Below are 19,149 nucleotides of genomic sequence, written 5' to 3'. Positions count from 1 at the left end.
CAACTATCAGCTTAGGTAAGCTTTTAGTTGAGATGGAACACATGCTTCAATTATTTGTTCTTTTAAGTGCATATAACATAGTCAATGTACAGCAATGAAGATTATAAAAAGAAAAAAAAAAATTGATGTATTTGTTAAAGTATACAGGGACCAAAAGTCATTGCTTCTGGGCTTTTATGAGTATACAAACACTGAAAATCAATGGCACTACTATATGCAAGGGTAAAACTGAATGTTTTACAAGAACAGTGTAGCTGAGAGAGCTGTGCTTTGATCCAGATTCTGTGTTCTTCTTCTTCTTCTTCTTCAATTCTACTTAACTCTTTCAAGATTATACTGCACCATTTCCTCGAGAGCGACCCGGAAAGGGCTGGGGGGCAAGCACTCGAGGTTCTGAATTGCGATATCAGCTTTCTCTTTCGCCAGCTCCTCGGCTCTCGCGATGCCCCCGCACCTCTTCACGATGCCAATGGCTTCCTCGAGAGCGCCCGCCTCGCAGAATTCGGATTCGATTATGTCCCTCAGTTTCGGCTCGGTTTCCAGCGCGAATATCACCGGCGCTGTCAGGTTGCCCTTCGCCAGGTCGCTCCCGGCTGGCTTCCCAAGCTGCTCGGCCGATTGAGTGAAGTCGAGAATGTCGTCCACGATCTGGAACGATAGACCGAGGTTCCTCCCGTATTGATACATCTGCTCACTGATCCCGCTGTCGACCCCGCTGAAAATGGCGGCCCCCTTGGTGCTTGCAGCGATCAACGAGGCCGTTTTGTAGTAGCTCTTGATTAAGTAATCCTCCATCCCGACATCACAGTCGAATAAACTCGACGCCTGCTTTATTTCGCCACTAGCAAAGTCTTTTATGACCTATAATGGCGTCTCGAGAAAAACAGTAAATTACCGAGTTCAATCTAGTACCATAAGTTATACTAAGAACAGGAATCCTAATATACCTGACTTATGAGCTTTATGACTTCAATGTTTTCGAGGTTAGCTAGGTACCATGAAGATTGCGCAAACATAAAATCCCCAGCAAGCACCGCTACCCTCGTGCCATATATCTGATGAACGGTTTCCTTTCCTCTTCGCATGTCGCTTTCATCCAACACGTCATCGTGTATCAGGCTCGCAGTGTGGATCATTTCGATGATTTCAGCCAGCCGCCTGTGTTCCTTGGTGAGTTCCCTGGTGGACGAGAAAAAAACATTTTACAAATTTTGAGGTTGTCGGTCCATATAACAAAAACACCGTATTGTGCTCTTACGTTAGACCAGCAGTTTCTGCTGTTGCTCGGGAAACAAGGAAAACTAAAGCGGGCCTCATCCTCTTGCCACCGGCGCTAAATATCTGCTCAGCGGCAGACATTAAAACAGGGTTCTCCGCACCAACAATCTAAGAGACAATATCCGTTAGACACACATATAAATGTAACACTAAATGTAGTGTGAAGTACTAATACCAAAGCAAAACTTGTTCTAATTCCATATTCTTCTTGTTCATAGCTAAAACAACTAAACGAGTTGCTTCTAAGCATAAAAACATAACAAGAATCGTGTGCAAAACGCGCTTCAAAATGCTAAATAAGCATCACTCGACGTGGTAGCAACTAGCCAACTACTATCACTTGTATTATAACTTATTGCCGCCACATTCTTAAGCACTGATGTCAAAACAAAACTTCTTCTCGTTCATCACCAAAACAACTAAACAAGTCGCTTCTAAGCATAAAAACATCGACAAGAATTGTGTGCAACATGTCTGCATCATTCTAGGACTAACTTTCTGAGGAAGCATATGTATGCAATCCTTATTGTGTTCTAATGTAAGATTGTGAGGTCATATGCATATTATCTCTGCATTTCCTTTCTCCATTTGTGTTCTTTCTCCCAAAGATATTGGACCTGCTTGGTAACATAGTTAGCTTATCGGCTAATTTTGGTTTAATTGATCACTGATAGCTGTTTGACTTGGTTAAACAATCAATATGAGTGTTTCATTAATTAGCTTTTCAAAATACTAAAATTCAAAAAGCTGCTCAAAGCAGCACACCTATCAGCTAACAGCTAATTTACAAAACACTTTTCTACAATCATCTAATGTTATCAATTAGTCAAATTCATAATCTAATCAGCTAACAGCTATTTACCAAACACCCCATATACACCCCCCAAATCAGGGATAACAAAATACAAGGAGCTAAATTACATAAGGTGAAAAAACATGAATCATGTTTCAGACAATACTCACAGATTGTAAATTCTTGTTCAGTGTGAGGAGATCATCAGTCACCACTTCAAACAAACTTGCCACTGAAATAGGGCTTCCACTGTCTTTCTTCAAATCCAACATTGGAGATGATGAAGCAGGTGTGACTCCTATGACAGACAGGACAGCAACAAAGTTAAACCCAGGATGTTCATACAGCTACAAATTCTTCAAGAATTACATATTACACAACTAAAATTGAGAAATTACCATTGAGGAAACTCTCAGGAGCCTTAGTGGAGAACACATGACACCGCCCAATTTCACGCCGGCAACACAGCAGTCTCCGAGCTCTGAACCCTCCTCCTTTCTTAACGTTTCTGAGCAGAAATTTGTTCGCAGAGTGCCTGTCAATGGAGGAGTACGAGGAACAGCCGCAAGCCGCAGAGTTCAACCTCGTCCTCCCAAACTCAAGATTATGGTAGGCAGCAGACATCATCCTCGGAGGAGTGTTCCTTAAAAGCTCACACCAGGCTTTGTCTCCCGCCGGAATATCAAGAACCCACACCGGAATCTTTATTGGGTTTCAAAATCTCTGGGAACCCATCACAGAAGAGCGGCAAAGCTCAAGCCTTTGGCGATGAAAACTGCAAGTTCCAACTCGGGGACGACGGTAGCTACCCAATTTGAACGTTCTTCAAAGGAACAAGAGCTGGGGAAGAAGGGAACTACTGTACAATTCAATGAAAGCCAAGCATTCTAGTGGATGAAAATGAACCACATATATATGAATCCTTCGATATTGATTTTTACTTTTCTTTTTGCTTTTATGGTTAGATTTGTGGTCGTCGTGTAGTCGAAAACATGGCATTAGGAGATACATTAGTTCCGGTTGTACAGCCGCCAGACACCCGGAAAAAGACAATCTTGGAAGTGTAATCTAGTAGTTGTTCAAGATTGAGGCTTTCTCGTAGACACGTTGACGAGGTTGGAGAGATCAGTGATTGGGTATTTGGGTCGGTGTTCCATATTCTGGCCCATCTTTCTTCGTGTCGTGCGCATTTCAGGCCCAGACATACAGAGATCAGTAATTATACTATGGAGTGGGCCCAAAACGACAGAGACTACAGTGTATCTAAAATGACACAGTTTTACGTATTATTTTTATTATATTATCAAATGAAACTGTAATTGAATTGAAAAGAAACTGCAGCGTATACAAAATGAAACTGAATAACAATTTCATATATTTGTGTGTATATTGTCCAACGAAACTGTAGTTATATCAAAATAATACTGTAGTTGTGTTAAAATAAAATTGCAGTGCATATTTGATGCCTGGACTACAATGCATTGTGGACTGCGGTCCATAGTATAATTTGCCTACTGAGTGGCAAATTATGTTGTGGACCCGGATTCAAAACGGCGTTGTTTTACTCCAAAACGACGCCGTCTGAATTTAAAAAATATATATATTGCTTCCTTCCTTGCCGTTTGTCTTTAGAATTCGTTTCTTTATATTCACAATTTTAGAACTCTATATTCACAATTTTAGAACTAAATATTCACAATTTTAGATCTCAATATACAAAATTACATAACTCAATATTCACAATTGCAGAACTCTATATTAACAATTTTTCAACTCTATATTCACAATTTTTGAACTCTATATTCACAATTACAGAACTCTATATTCAACAATATAACACAATTTTTGAATCTATATTCACAAATTTTAAATTCTATATTCACAATTTTTAAACTCTATATTGACAAAAAAAATATATCATTGACTGAAGTAACAGTGCCACTAACGACACTATTATTCCATATGCGTAAAGTTGCGTCGTTTTGAACCTGAATCCACCTTGCAAGGTGGACCAGGTCCATGGCATAACAATTGTATAGAGATTAGAGAATCAATGGTTTTTTTTTTCCCGAATTGGGTATGAATGTGGAGTATCCTTAGGACATACGTCATACTTTAGATTGAATAGAGATTAACTTGTTTGGTTTACGACATTTCTTCTTTACATTCATGTGGTTTATGTAGTTAAGACCGGAGTCGTAATCTGCATGCATGTTTCATCGTTTTATAGTATGATTATACAGTTAATTTTGACTTGATCAATTATTCGTCTAATTATTCATTACTATTCATACCGTGATTGATCATTATACACTCAAAATTAGTTAGCCAAACACCCTAACCAACCACTCCATGTTCGAAGCCAAAGGGGGACGGGGCAGCTGCCCCCGTCACCCCACCCACATCCCATATATAATATTTGTATGTATATATGTATATATAGTACATGTTTTAGTATTAGTATAAAAAAAATTATTAAATATTAACAAGAAATGAGTTAAATTAGTTGGCAGAGCACATTATTTAGCAATAGTTAAGGTAAAGGGTTCAAATACTTTGGCATTAACATAGTTTTACAATTTTTCGACTCTTTCCCCTATAACTTCAACACAGTCACATTTTTAATAGTTTTTATTCGTTTTTATTGAAAAAAAAAACTCTGAAACCGTCCATACTTCTTCGACCCCTTCAACCAAATTTCTGGCCCCGGCCCTGGTTAGTTGAGTCCTCCAGCCGATTACACTGTCACTTCGAACTAACCCATTTATCATATCTACCCTTTAGTGTTATCATAGGTCCAATTATTCTCCAAATTAAACTTGTAATCAGCCCAAGCTGCATAGTGCCTACACAGTCATCAGGTCTTTGAACTTCAATGCCTGCGAGTTCACACATCTTTTTCTTTTACTTTACTTTTCATTTCTTTTTCTTTTTGTGAAGATGAAGAAGCAACATGGATGTATCCATTTCCATCCTGTGAAGACAAGTTTCCAGAGAATGGGTAAAACGTTAATGATTGCGAGGAACATGCAGATGCAATGGACCATCATAACACGTGCCTCATTTTACCACGTGATTCCTTCCTAATGTGTTGTAATCAGTAAATCTCATACCAACCAAAAACGTGTCATTAAACCTACACTAACCATTTCCTTTTATTATTTTTTTAATTAATTTATAGAAAAGTCCACACACTACTATTTGGATGTGCATTATGAATGAAGTTCGCTTTGTAAAAGTTGTAAGTTACTCATAGTTAACCGACTCAAATCAAAAAAGCATCTTTCTTCCCTCACAATAAATCAAATTTTAGTCCGCACGGATTTAACTCACTGGTTCAATAGACAGTATTTGGGAGAAAAGATCAATGTTTAAACATCGACAATGATAGTGTGGGGATTATGTCCAAAGTGGACAGATCCCTTATACGCACCAGCATATGGTCATATCTGTTTAGCCATTGAGTCACCGTAATTTACATCATTGCAAATGCTCTGTCGAACCGGGATATGGAAGACCATTCGGATTGAGAATTCAATCTTTTAAAAAAATAATAAATTAAATTATAAACCTCATAATTATTAAACCAACTGCCGGACAAACTCGATTGGAATGGACTTAACATACAATTTCAATTCCTATGTAATATGTTAATCACGTTTGGCGTGTGGGGATAAAATGTGCATAAATAATCACCCAAAACCAGATGGGGGTAGTTAAGTTAATTGACAAATGAAGTACAAACTTTCCAATAATTTAGAATTCAAAGGTTTTTATTGTTATGTTTATCAAAAAAAAAAAAAAACCATAAAATATAAGTGATATTAAAAGTATTATATAAAACTTACATGTTAAATATGTAATCAAATAATTTAGAACAATTATAAGCGGACAATGCACCATATTTTTTTTTTTAAATCAATTTGTACAAATTATACATATTGATGGATTATATTGACTTGGAGTCCGACTCAAATAACTCAATAATTAAATGATAAATATAATAATAGGAAATAAAGACAAAGGAAATAATAAGAAAAAGACAATAAACATTAATCGCGGAGACAAGAAGTGTATTGATGTATTGTGTAATGTTATTATAGTGATTAGATTGAATGTCCTAACAAGACAAAATGAAATGTTTTTATACTAGATCACCCCTAACCGCCCTGCGAAAAAAAGACATGAGATTACAACCACCATAGACCGCACCCCGCGCCGCACAAATCGCACTAGCCGAAGACCCGGTACCCGATACCTGGGTGGCCGAATGCTGGGCTCGGCCATGCCCAAGTCTGCCAGGCTCGGCCCTGGAGTCCCGGGACTATTTGGGTCTTGTTTCCTTCGGATCAATCCGCACCGGAGCGATCACATATCAATTACATATATACATCACATATAAAATCAATTACTATATTTTGTGAATTCAATTAAAAAGAACACAATTAATATACTACCCACACTCATCAATTAAGTCAATTTTATATTATATTAATTTTTGTGATCTTTTTATATATGTAATGTAATGTACGTACGGCAAGTGTATAACAATGTAAGACATGTAATAATTGATAGAAAAAAATCTCTTTGTTTGGGAGCCATAGGACTACTAGACAAAACCCTTAACAGGGGAAACTTCAAAGAATATGCTAAATCATGTGCTGATTCAGTCAGTAAAGCAAAGATAATTAAATCACAATGATTTTTCACTTTTATAAAATTAGATACCATATTTTATATGTGATACCTAATCTCAAATATAATGCCCCACCGTCCGAAATGTTTGTATATCAATATTCACGACAAGGCTAATTCTGGTAATATACCTTTCTATTGGTAGGAATTGAATCCTGCATTTTATGATTGTCAACAAAATTAAACTATTTTCTGCACGAATATAACTTATTGGTTCAAGAGGCAGTATTTGAGAGAATTTCAGTCGTGACAATGTGGGGATTATGTCTAAAGTGAACAAATTCCCTGTAAGGATTATGCTCAAAGTAAACAGATTGCTTGTGCGCACCAGCATATGGCCTTGTCGGGCCGGGGTGTGACTTTTTTAGACTGATCAACCAGTTTTAGATATGTCTGAGAAATTGTGAAGCACGATTGTGTCTTTTGCTTTATTATTGTTCCCAAAAGGTTGAATCCCCAACCTCAAGGCCCCACGCTTCGACCCAACAGAACATCTGAGATGATGTAAATAGAGACAAGACATTAGCTTACTGTGCACAATGAGCCCCATTCACTTTGAAAGGTTGTTCCCACATTGCCATTGGTGAGACTCAATTCTGAATTATTATTTCTTAACTTCATTCATGTGACCAACTGAGCTGTCCATGCGAGTAATTGTCTCTTTTGCTACCATAAGTGTTGATTGTTGACTTATGAAAATAGAAAAATAGAGATATATATACTTTTATTCAACTCCAATCACACTTTTTTTTTCTTATATTTTCTGACCCAGTTAATAAGATCGGAATCCCTTGGTAGATCTAATATCTATATTCCAAAATTTGGCAAGAAAATATTTATAATAAAAAGTTTGCCCACCAACGACCACCACACGTCACAATTGACAGGAGAGTTTGCCGCACTTGTGGTCTGCAAGTTCAAATACACAGTGGTCGGTCCATCAACATCATCTCCTCCACATATTTCACTCTACCTATATTATACTCTATTGTTTTCAAATATTATAATTATTGATTATATATATATATATATATATATATATATATATATATATATATATATATATATATATATATATATATATATATATATATATATATATATGTCACACCAAACCCCCTACCCCGGACACCCCACCTACCCCACGCCTACACCATCAATCTACTCTACCATGTGGGAATTCTTTTTTGTTTGTATTTGTGTGTGTGTATATAGTTTTGTTACATTACTTACGTAATTAATGTTTGATAATATATATATAAATTAAAGTTTGATAATTCATAATAAGATCCTACAATCACTACCTAAGAGTGTATATAGATAAAATTTGCTTATGTGTAATAGTCTGTAAATCACATAGGAGAGATAAACCGCACTATGAAACCCCTGTATGACAGGCTTGACCATGACGGTGTTAGCACAAACTGAATTTATGACCTTTAGGAAAAAAAACCGTGTCTTACCTATTCGGCCATCCTTTTGAAGCGATTGTGTCTTTTTATTGTGTGGTGAAGTGTCTAAATGTCTTTAAAAATAGATAAGGTTTCCATAGGTTAAAGGCAACTTCTAGCTAGCATAGCCATACATTTTGCTGATTTTCTTTTTCAACCATTTAGTGTGACAGCAAGCTTTGGTGGCTGAAAATTACACTCCACTAAAAATCTTCTTGTGTTATTACTGGCTTTAATGATATTTGTGATTATACGGTAATTGATAATTTTTATAATTCAACAATTATATAGACATTCCTCTAACTAAAGTTCAATGGATGTTGAAAATTTTAAAATAAAACTTAACTTAAATCCTAAGTAGAGGTGGTTATCAAGTTGATATAACGGCACTAACTCAAATCCAATCAAAACTAAACTTATTTGCATTTCTAAAATACTCTCTTACACAAAGAATAAATTGTAATTAACACTCTAAACTTTATAGTTCAATTATAGGTGAAATCACCTATAACTGATCTGGAGCGCATAGATTCAAAATTGACTTTTATATAAACGATTCGAATTAATTTATACTTTTAGAGAAAAAAATTGAACCAAAATATAATTAGGATGTAACTACTACAACCTCTAAGTCCAAACCACATAAAAATTTGTACCTTTTGTCAATTAGGCATATTATTACCACTAATTAAAGACTAGGACCCATGCTTAGTATCATTATTATCATTACTTTTTTGGAGGAAGTTAATAAAGAGAAATGAACATGAACTGCTTCCCATCTCCTTTTGTTCTCTTCGATTCCTACAAACAAAATTTCAAGCTCAAAATCCTTATTGTTTTCTTGCCGAATGATTAACGATTCAGATTTTTTAGATTATAATAAAGTTGTTTAAAAAAATGCATCCGTTAAATGAAACGTCAAATTTATTGTCAAGTTCTCAAATCTAAAATACAGAAATCGTCCAATCACGCCGTTAGTAAAGTTAATTCTGGACTCGATAAAAGCAGGCCATACCGAAATTAACGTTTGAATGAACTGAATTGACCCCCGACATTCGTAGAAATTACAAAGAGTCGCCGATAACGACCGTGAATTATCTGCCGTTGATCTACCGGCGCCGTTTCCAAACTCACATGTACGCTCAAGATGCCGTTTCACTTTTATTAATTATTATTAAAATAAAATTTAAATTAAATAAATTTAAATCTTCGAATATCGATTAAACGATTAATACGCATAGAAATAGAGGGTGACATTGTCCCAAAAAAAAAAAAAAAAATAGAGGGTGACAAAATAAATTACATAGAAAATAGAGGTTTGGAGTTACATTACATATTCAAATAAAATAAAAATTAGGTGATTAAAAATTTAATGAATTCAAATACCTCGAGTGTTAATGTTAGAGCAAGTTACTATGTATGTAATGATAACTTATAACAAGTGATATATTTACGTGGTGTGTTCTAATTGGTGGATGTAGATAGTCGGTTAGATAGTGTATGATTCTTAGTTATATTAAAACATACAATATGTGCGATAATAACTTGTAGCAAGTGGTATTGATGTGACATGCTTTAATTGATGGATGTAGACAGTTGGCCAGATAGCGCGTGTTTCCTATTTTTTATAAGAAATCCTACAACATATGTAATAATAACCTATAACAAGTGGTTTTGACGTGACATGCTTTAATTAGTGAATGTAGGCCGTAAATCAAATAATAGACTTGCCAAACAGGTCAAGCAGCCTAGTTTAGCTATGTTATATGCTAACTTACGCCTAGTTTACACACATTTCCCCAACCACTTGTGGTGGATCGAGTCTTCGAGAATACTGATTTTCTGAGTTGATCTCCTCAATCTACTATTTGGGTTGTTTATAAATTTTAATATAGAATATGATTTTGAGTGATATTAAAATATTATCGAGTGAGTACACTCATGTACTTTTATCTATTTCAAAACGATCAGTAAACTTGACAGCTCATATCGTTGTAAGACAGTATATTTTTAAGTCTGGTTGTTCGAAGTGGTTTACTAACCCTCCCCACTATCTTTATAATGTTCTATCTTCGAACTTGATTTAATGAAATGCTTACTTCCAAAAAGAAAGAAATTTTAAAATAGTATTTGATCTAAAATTATTTGAATTGCTAATTTAAAAAATAATAATAAATATAAAAAATTTGAAAAGCATGCAAATTGCAAGACCACACCATTTTGTTAGCTTTATAAAATGACCCCAATTCATTTGATTATGATTCTCTTCTTTTCGTTCTTATTCCTTCCTGTTGCTTCGTTCTCCTCCACCTCCGGCACCGCTTCCGTCAGATCTCTCCAAACCCAGCGTTCAGTTCTTCCGTGATCGCTAGGTTAATTTCTTGGAACAACTGGATCTTGATCTCAACACAGATCCGTTGCGTTCTGTTTTGCGTATATATTGTAAGAGAAATTGGAGTTTTGGCGAGAAGTTGATGAGTTAGGTGGTGGTGGTTGAGCGTCGGTGAAGTGGTGATTTGAGTTAGGAAACGGTACATAGGATTCTTCGTCCGGAATCGGTGTCGGTGGCTCTAATTCGCCGGATTTTGTGATTTTGTTCTCCATCGAGTTCTTACTTGGGAGTTTGATCCACGATCTTGTGGGAGGAAAAGAAGAAAACGACTCCGTTTGGGCAGCTGTTAGGTTGCTAGAAGATGCAACAAGATCAGCGCAAGAAGGTTCTCTCTCTCTCTCTCTCTCTCTCTCTCTCTCTCTACCCTTTCTGTTTTCATTTCTTTATGTTTATAGATGGCATTATGTATCTAAATTTGATTTGGTTTTAAGAAAGAAGGGATCTTTGAGTTCGCCTAATTAAGCATTTATACTGGTGTCTTGCTATCTAATCTTTACTTTGCCTAATTAAGCATTAACTTGAATCTTGCTATCACTCTTGGGTCTTGTGTTCTTTGTCTGACTATTACCCTTTCTGATTCTGTGTTTTTGTATACAGAACTCCAAAGAGGTGGAATTTTTTACAGAGTATGGGGATGCCAACAGGTATAAGATTCTGGAAATTATAGGGAAAGGGAGCTATGGTGTTGTGTGTGCAGCCCTTGACACTCATACTGGGGAAAAGGTAGCAATAAAGAAAATAAATGACATTTTTGAGCACATCTCTGATGCAATTAGAATTTTGCGTGAGGTCAAGTTGCTTAGGCTTTTGAGGCACCCTGATATTGTTGAAATCAAACGAATTATGATTCCTCCTTCGAGGCGGGACTTCAAAGATATATATGTTGTTTTTGAGCTTATGGAATCTGATCTTCATCAAGTTATTAAAGCCAATGATGACTTGACACACGAACACCACCGGTTTTTCCTCTACCAGATGCTACGGGCTATGAAATATATGCACACAGGTGATAGTCTGGTCTCCAGTGCATAATTTAAACAATAATGTGGATCTTTGCTCTCTGATTCTGACCTAAAATTATTTTCATTTCAGCCAATGTTTATCATAGAGATCTTAAACCGAAAAATATATTGGCAAATGCAAACTGCAAACTAAAAATATGTGATTTTGGATTAGCAAGGGTGTCGTTCAGTGACACACCTACAACCGTATTTTGGACGGTATGCCTCTTTCTTTGTTTTGCTCATTGTTTTGTGTTTTTATTTATTTATTTACTCCATATTTATTTCCCTGGGATAGTGTGTTTTTTTAGTATCTCAGATTGTCTTCTATTGAACTGCACTGAACTGAAGTGTGTTGCTCATCTCTCTTTCTGTTGCATTTTGCAGGATTATGTTGCTACAAGATGGTATAGGGCTCCTGAGTTATGTGGATCTTTCTTTTCCAAGGTAATTATCTCTTAACCATTTTGCTGACTCCTCTACTTCAGATCCAATATCAACAACTTCCTAGAATATGGTCTTATTATTCCATGTACCAGTGTGATACAGTTGCCTTCGTTTTGTTTTAACTTGCTAGAGTGAATGCTGGGTAGGGAGTCCTTTTTTTTTTTTTTTTTTTTGGGTATTCTGTTTAGATGGTGAGGGACACTGGTGCCTCCTTTGTGGTTATTTCCAGTTGGTCCTTAGTCATCTTTAATCCTTTCTTCCTCACTATTAAGGGCTTTATATCAGTCTATACAGTATTCATTAAGGAGTTTTATTTACAGCTTACATTTTTTGTGTCCCTGTGTATCATTTTAAATCTTACTAGTCTTTTAGAATTCAACGCGTATTTTCTTAGTGCATTAAGTAGTAATGTATAGATAACAATTCTTGTTCAGGGAGGACTATTGAACTCTCCTGGAAGTTGAATTTTCTATTATTCAGGTAATTGTGTCGGGTCTTGGGTCAAATATTTAGCAATATTTCAGTTCTTTGTTGATTGTTCTTTGTGCTTTTTTGCAGTATACTCCTGCTATTGATATTTGGAGCATTGGCTGTATCTTTGCGGAGGTACTGACTGGGAAACCACTATTCCCGGGTAAAAGTGTTGTTCATCAGTTGGAATTGATCACTGATCTTCTCGGGTCACCATCACCAGAAACCGTTTCCGGGGTAAATGGCATGGCAGTGTGCTGTTTGTTATATGCTGCTGGTATATTTGGTCTTTCGAGTATTATATTGAAATAATATTTTTTTGATGATTTAAGGTTCGTAATGATAAGGCAAGAAAATATCTGATGGATATGCGCAAAAAGAACCCGATTCCTTTTAGTGAGAAATTTAAAGGTGTAGATCCATTGGCACTTCGACTATTGCAGAGGTTGTTGGCATTTGATCCCAAGGATCGGCCAACTGCTGAACAGGTAAATTTGTAACGTAAGATTTGGTGGTCTTCTTCTGTTTCATTTTACCTGCTTACTGATCTTTGCAACTCCCGTGATTTCGATTTCTTTAGGCATTGGCTGATCCTTACTTTAAAGGACTATCTAAGATTGAGCGAGAACCTTCTTGTCAACAAATCTCTAAGTTGGAATTTGAGTTTGAACGTCGGAGGCTGACAAAGGAGGACATCCGAGAATTAATATTTAGGGAGATACTCGAATATCATCCCCAACTTTTGAAGGACTACATGTCTGGAAACGATTCAAATTACCTTTACCCTAGGTCTCTAATTTTTACTGTGTTGCATAATACCTTGCCACAATGTCTATTTTCCGTGGACACTTAACGATAATTATCATTTGCAAATGCAGCGCTCTTGGTCATTTTAGAAGGCAGTTTACTTATCTTGAAGAAAAGAGTGGTAAAAGCGGGCCTGTTATTCCTCCTGAAAGAAAGCATTTATCTCTTCCACGGTAAGATTATTTTTCAGTCTGTCCGTGCTCATTTCTGTCATTTTTTACTTGCCACGAAGAATTGTTGGTGGGATTTCGCAATAAATAATATTAAATTTGTGCAGCTCTACGATTAATTCTAGTACCATCCCTCCGAAAACACAACCAAGTTTGTCTGTTTTTGATCATCGCCGAGCGAGTGAAGAGGTGTCTGCCGGTGTTAGAGTTACAGCGACTGTATCTAACAATCTACCCAAGCCTTCACGACCACCACCAAGAGTGCCAGCAGGAGCAGCAGCAGCAGGTATCGTAAATTTGTCAAATTTGGATCTTATAATCCCAACAACATGTGGGCATGCTCTTTAATTTCTCAACCCGGCTTATCTGGCGAATTTTTCAGCTAAACCAGGGCGAGTTGTAGGCCCGGTTTTACCACTCGAGAGCGATAGAGCTATCAAAGATGTGCATAATGGACACGCTTATTCTCAGAACCCTGTCCTTCCCTCACAGGGAATATCCCCACATTATGCAGCGTTCAGGACTAACTCGGGAAAGAACCAAGAAAAATATGGAGCAGAAGTCGCAAAAGCGTCCTCTCAGATCAGAGTACCGCACATGCTGCAGCAGTCTGATGCAAAGCTAACCCAGAAAACAAACAATGGGGGCGTCATTAACAGCAACCCATATTACCAGGCGCAAGCTAACGTGGGCCAGCTGAATAGCCAGATGGTCGCTCTCGACGCCAAACTTATGCAGGCGCAATCTCAGTTCGGAGCGGTTGCCGCTCACCGAGAGGTTGGTGCTGTTCAGTATGGTCTGACTTAGCAATCTGTTAGTTGATTTGATTGATCATTCCTAAGAGGAGTATCCTTGTTTAGATATAGACATGAAAAATTTGAAGAGGAATGAAGCCTCCCCGCAATATGTCTCTGCGGTTTAGTTAGCTCGTCGTGTGAAAATCATTCATTTTAGGGTACCCTCTTTTGATGAGTAACTACATATTTATGCCCCCCCATGTAAAGTCAAGTATTGTATCATTGATTCTCCATGAATAAAAATCATTCTCTTTCATTGACATATGCTAGGATCCACTAAGCAAAATGTGTGCATCTCAATTTACGTCAGATTAATTCTAAACTCCTTGAGTTTCTGTCCACGAGCCACTAGATAGGGTAAATCACGAGTGATCCCGTTAGTCTAAATTTTCATCTTTTCTTGTATACCCTGTGCACAAGAGGTCTTCATCTTCTTTGATCGATCGAGGTCTGATGATCTTAAGTTCCCAGTGAAATTTGAATTCCACTCTATTGCTGAAGTGAGACTTGTAATTGGTTGAACCAACTTGGCAAATTATTGTTGTTCATGAATATGATGTCTTGAGTTATTCCCTGCAGATGCAGGACAACATTCTGAAAATATGCCTGACCTCTTCTCCATACATCAACAGCTTCTGTAACTCTTAACACCAACAGAGTTTTCTGTCATCAAACACGGACAAATTTGGTTTGTGTTTTTGGAGTTTCTTTTTGTGATGAGCATCTTGTTTAATGACAGTAATTAATCAAAGAAAATAGGATGGATAAACTCATAAATAATCTTACCGGACATGCTTCAATTCCTCTTAGGAGAAATCATGGTATGTCTTTCAATTTGGAATAAGGGTCAAATAGGCCACGAACTGCACACGATAAAACAATTAGGCCACTGAACCTAAAAAAAAACAATTAGGTCCCTAAACTAATCAATTTCAAACAATTCTTCCAATTTGAAGGTTTCCAACAGGTCAACAGGTCATTTCCCAAATTAATTATTTTTTTTAAAAAATAAATTTTAAAAATTAATTAATTTTAAATTAAACTAAAAAAAAAAAAAAAAAAAAACTGGAATCCAGCCGGAGACGAAGAGTTTCTTCGTCTCCGGCCGTGGAGACGTAGAAACCGGTCTGAGACGGTCGTCTCCGGCCGGAACAGTTTTTTTTTTTTTTTTTTTTTTAAGTTTAATTTAAAATTAATTAATTTTTAAATTTTAAATTTTAAAAAATAATTAATTTGGAAGGATGACCTGTTGACCGGTTGGAAACCTTCAAATTGAAAAAATTGTTTGAAATTGATTAGTTTAGGGACCTAATTGTTGGTTTTTTTTTAAGTTCAGTGGCCTAATTGTTTTATCGGGTGCAGTTCGATGGCCTATTTGGCCCTTATTCCCTTTCAATTTTTTAGCTAAACCAGACAGAGTCTATTGTCCCAAAGGCTCTCACATTCCGACACGACATGATCGTGGAGAGGCAAATCACAGGTTAGGTGAGAGGAATAGTGCCTGGTGCCACAAAAGTCCACGCCCTAAAGGCTCTCGCAAGGATAAATCACGCGGATTCAACGACTTATTAGGTGAGAGAATCAGTGCCTAGTGCCCATAAGATCCCAGTTTATTTTTAATACTTATGCGATCCCAGTTTCACCGGACTAATTCTAAACCCATAAGATCGTGCCCCTAGAATCACTGCAGAGATAAATCTCAAGTTGTGCAATAGTTCACCAGTCACACCTTAGTCTTCATGCAGCATAAGAAATCCAATTCACACTTTTCATCATTCTCGAATTATTTTACATTCATTTTTCAGCAGGATTCAGACCTCATATTGCCCCGTGCAATCGTGACATCAAATCAGATGAAGAACGAACCATTACAGTAAGCCTCAGGACTTTAATTATCTATCCTTGATGGGTTTTTTTTTCCTCTCTGATCTCTCACCCCTAATTTTTTTTTTAAAAAAAAGTAGTGCATGCATATGGCATTTAATTAGCTGAAACGTCAACTTCAACGTGGTTATAATGCAGACGCTCCTCCATTACCATTTATATTTCACTTAATTATATATGAATGTGCAGTGTTGATTAACACTGAGTATCTCGTGAAGATCAGAAGATGAATTATGATTCCCCAACGGTGCGTAAATGCAAACGGCTATGAATCAGAATGACATCTGACAGCGACTCAAGAAACTCATTTCTTCTTCACAAGAACCCAACGTCTACCTACCATTCAATTCCCTCTTAAGCCATGCGCGCTGGATTTTCTGAGTGAATGAATTGAATTGAAGATGGAGGCGTTATGGAATTTGGAAGATAAATGGAAGGTGTCAACGAAGGCGGCAGCCGCCATTGCGTTGTGCGCGTGCGCCGCCGCTTCTCTGCTCCTCGCGGCGGTCTGGGTCGTGCTGCGGCGGGGGAATGGGGCGGCGGAAGTTGTAGAAGACGGCGGCGGCGGCGGCGGGGAGGAGGTGAAGAAGTTGCTTATGAGGTCGGTGCGGTGGAGCGGCGCGTGTAAGTGGGAGGAGAAGAGGCGGCGGAGGGGGAGGGTGTCGATGTCGCCACTGCTCGCGGCGGAGGTGGGGTGGCAGAGCAACAACTCCGATTCGCCGGTGTGGCAACGGCCGATACTCATGGGGGAGAAATGTGAGCTCCCAAGCTTCAGTGGCCTCATTCTCTATGACGATGAAGGCAGACCTCTTCACAATAATTCTTCACCTCATCATCACCAGGTAACAAAACTAGATTTACCTGGTTCATATATATGGTCCAAAGTATATATATATATATATTATATATATATATAGTCATATGAGGACAAAGTATATTATAGAGGACTATGGGGACAGATGTAGTGTGTGCTATTAGCCGATATATCGTGTGCATGGCCGAATGTAGTCGTGTGCCACAGTTTGTATGTTCCGTGCTAGATTTGTTAATTTATAGAGCTGGGTTCGAAACCTGATGTTTACATTTATTCTTGTGCCCATTATTTGTCCTCACAATCCTCTATATATTGTTATCTCATTTGAACTCAACCATATATATATATATATATATATATATATATATATATATAATCATGAATAATAATTTATAACATCATAAGTTATCACGTATGTATTTAACTGTTCGTAAAGTTATACTTTATACTTTACAAGTTGTACTCTTTCTATATTTTATGTGTTTCGAATGAAGCACAAAGTGGGTCCCACCCACCAGCGCTCTAGCCCCAGCATTCACAACATGATAGTATACTTAATTGTATTAGATATTATTGACATTTGTACTAGTATACTAATAATATAAGTATAACAAATAATTTTTTTATATAATTGCATTTGGTATTATGTTACTTAGAAAATCTCAAACCTTAGCTTAATGTTATTATTATTATTTTTTTTTTTCAGGTTGACATGTCTGCTGGCATCGAGAGAGTTACTCTGAAGGAGTTGTTGTAATTTGCACCCTAATCTCATCCTATCTTCATGCATGTAGAGACAAAAATGTTTTCCCCTTCCAAAATGATAATTTGCTATTTTAAAAATGGTACATTTACCTCATATTTGGCATGTTACTATTAAGTATTCTCAAAGCAACGCGTGATAAAATAATCAAAAACTTAAAATTTATAGTTTAAAATTAAGTTTTCAACCATTTGAGAATCTAAAAAAATATTCATAACTATTTTCGACTACTCCTTCAAAGTACTCATCTTGCTCTTAATAGCGCTATGAGCTAATTAATTTCACCCTTAGAGCAACCACATTAGTGCACGCATCTAATTAGGTGCGCATCACGCAAGGCCTTGGCAAAACAATTCATTTTTTTGTGAGTCCCATACAAAATTGTCATTAATAACTGTAATTTTTTTTTCATCTCTCTCTTCCACATAGACGACATTAAAGCTTCACAAACCAAAAAAAAAAAAAAAAAAAAAAAAAAAACTTTTAATGGATTACAAAGGCAAAATCCCTAGCACTCACCCACTCGGGTCTTACACTTCGGCCCGTTACAATGTAATATCTGTAGCACAAGAGTCAATGCTCCCGCTAGAGTTCAAACCTATAACCTTCTATTTAGAAGAGTCACAGTCATGTCGCTCAACCACAAGGTCTTTAGCATGCATGAGTCAATACAATGTTTACTAGCCTCGTAATGGGTTAAACATTATTGTTGTACCTAATAAATATTGCAAGTTCAATTCTTTATTATTAATATTTTCCTCGTCGAGCCTAATATGATCTTCCTAGTACAATTTACTTGTCACTATGATTTGTTATATAGAGTTTACTACACCATATATTACCATGTAATTTTGAGTTGGTCCAAGTGTCTAAGACATAAAAAAAAAAAAAAATTGAATAAAAACTAGTTGAGAGTACGAACTTGTTTTATATATAGCCATTACTTTCAGCCTTGTAATAATATATACACATACCATCCACCAATTTTTATTTTGTAAAACTAAATATTTAAAATGAAAAACCCAAACATAAAAGCTTTCAATCGTACAAACAACAAATTGCTTTACGTTACACCATATTCGAGGTTTATTTGTTTGTATAAATGTGATGAATAATTTGCAAAGAGTATATTTGTTGAAAAAATTAATTAACATTTTTGGTGTTACATGAAATCATAACAATAAAATTATTAAGAAAGTAATTATTTAAAACATTTAATTTATTAAAACTTTTATAGGAGTAGTTTTTAAATATCTAATATACATTTATCACATATAAGCATAAATTACTAACTCGTATTATTAACATGATTAAAAAAAAAAAAAAACTTTGCATAAAAAAGGATAAATATATAATTGAATAAGTTTTATATTTTTCATGTACCTC

At 36.4% G+C, this 19,149-nt stretch overlaps 3 protein-coding genes across 5 annotated transcripts; 2 read left to right on the top strand and 1 right to left on the bottom strand.

The window, feature by feature from the left end:
- Positions 1-95: 95 nt before the first annotated feature.
- On the bottom strand, positions 96-3,036 carry LOC109155754 (probable solanesyl-diphosphate synthase 3, chloroplastic). The gene is made up of 5 exons (XM_019303399.1): positions 2,470-3,036; positions 2,242-2,369; positions 1,259-1,386; positions 948-1,179; positions 96-861 (listed from the first exon to the last, which is right to left on the bottom strand). Exons 1-5 carry the CDS (start codon positions 2,696-2,698, stop codon positions 313-315), a joined length of 1,266 nt encoding a protein of 421 aa, XP_019158944.1. The 5' UTR covers positions 2,699-3,036; the 3' UTR covers positions 96-312.
- Positions 3,037-10,476: 7,440 nt separating this feature from the next.
- Positions 10,477-14,564, top strand: LOC109155750 (mitogen-activated protein kinase 19). 3 transcript variants are annotated; one of them, XM_019303396.1, is made up of 11 exons: positions 10,477-10,934; positions 11,207-11,615; positions 11,702-11,829; positions 11,998-12,057; positions 12,616-12,765; positions 12,861-13,016; positions 13,109-13,317; positions 13,407-13,508; positions 13,613-13,791; positions 13,888-14,093; positions 14,127-14,564. In XM_019303396.1, the coding sequence occupies exons 1-11, from the start codon at positions 10,911-10,913 to the stop codon at positions 14,310-14,312; spliced, it is 1,809 nt and encodes a 602-aa protein (XP_019158941.1). In that variant the 5' UTR covers positions 10,477-10,910; the 3' UTR covers positions 14,313-14,564. The 3 variants fall into 3 exon arrangements, with proteins under 3 accessions (XP_019158941.1, XP_019158940.1, XP_019158939.1); XM_019303395.1 differs by having other exon boundaries at positions 13,613-13,785; positions 13,885-14,564; XM_019303394.1 differs by having other exon boundaries at positions 13,888-14,564.
- A 1,778-nt stretch (positions 14,565-16,342) lies between these two features.
- On the top strand, positions 16,343-17,884 carry LOC109155760. The gene is made up of 2 exons (XM_019303406.1): positions 16,343-17,028; positions 17,707-17,884. The coding sequence occupies exons 1-2, from the start codon at positions 16,588-16,590 to the stop codon at positions 17,755-17,757; spliced, it is 492 nt and encodes a 163-aa protein (XP_019158951.1). The 5' UTR covers positions 16,343-16,587; the 3' UTR covers positions 17,758-17,884.
- The last annotated feature ends 1,265 nt before the right edge of the window (positions 17,885-19,149 follow it).

Source organism: Ipomoea nil, unplaced genomic scaffold (assembly GCF_001879475.1).
Source record: "Ipomoea nil cultivar Tokyo-kokei standard unplaced genomic scaffold, Asagao_1.1 scaffold2704, whole genome shotgun sequence".
Taxonomy (NCBI): domain Eukaryota; kingdom Viridiplantae; phylum Streptophyta; class Magnoliopsida; order Solanales; family Convolvulaceae; genus Ipomoea; species Ipomoea nil.
Note: the sequence above shows the minus strand (reverse complement) of the source record. Positions and strands in the feature narration are given on the sequence as shown.

Bases quoted from the DNA above. Each gene is read 5' to 3' on its own strand.
- LOC109155760 (XM_019303406.1), top strand. From the start codon at position 16,588: ATGGAGGCGTTATGGAATTTGGAAGATAAATGGAAGGTGTCAACGAAG. The intron at 17,029-17,706 runs GTAACAAAACTA...TTTTTTTTTCAG, and splicing joins CTTCACCTCATCATCACCAG to GTTGACATGTCTGCTGGCAT.
- LOC109155750 (XM_019303394.1), top strand. From the start codon at position 10,911: ATGCAACAAGATCAGCGCAAGAAG. The intron at 13,017-13,108 runs GTAAATTTGTAA...CGATTTCTTTAG, and splicing joins ATCGGCCAACTGCTGAACAG to GCATTGGCTGATCCTTACTT. The intron at 13,318-13,406 runs GTCTCTAATTTT...TTGCAAATGCAG, and splicing joins TCAAATTACCTTTACCCTAG to CGCTCTTGGTCATTTTAGAA.
- LOC109155754 (XM_019303399.1), bottom strand. From the start codon at position 2,698: ATGATGTCTGCTGCCTACCATAATCTTGAGTTTGGGAGGACGAGGTTG. The intron at 1,180-1,258 runs GTAAGAGCACAA...CTCGTCCACCAG, and splicing joins GCAGAAACTGCTGGTCTAAC to GGAACTCACCAAGGAACACA. The intron at 862-947 runs GTATATTAGGAT...ACGCCATTATAG, and splicing joins TCATAAAGCTCATAAGTCAG to GTCATAAAAGACTTTGCTAG.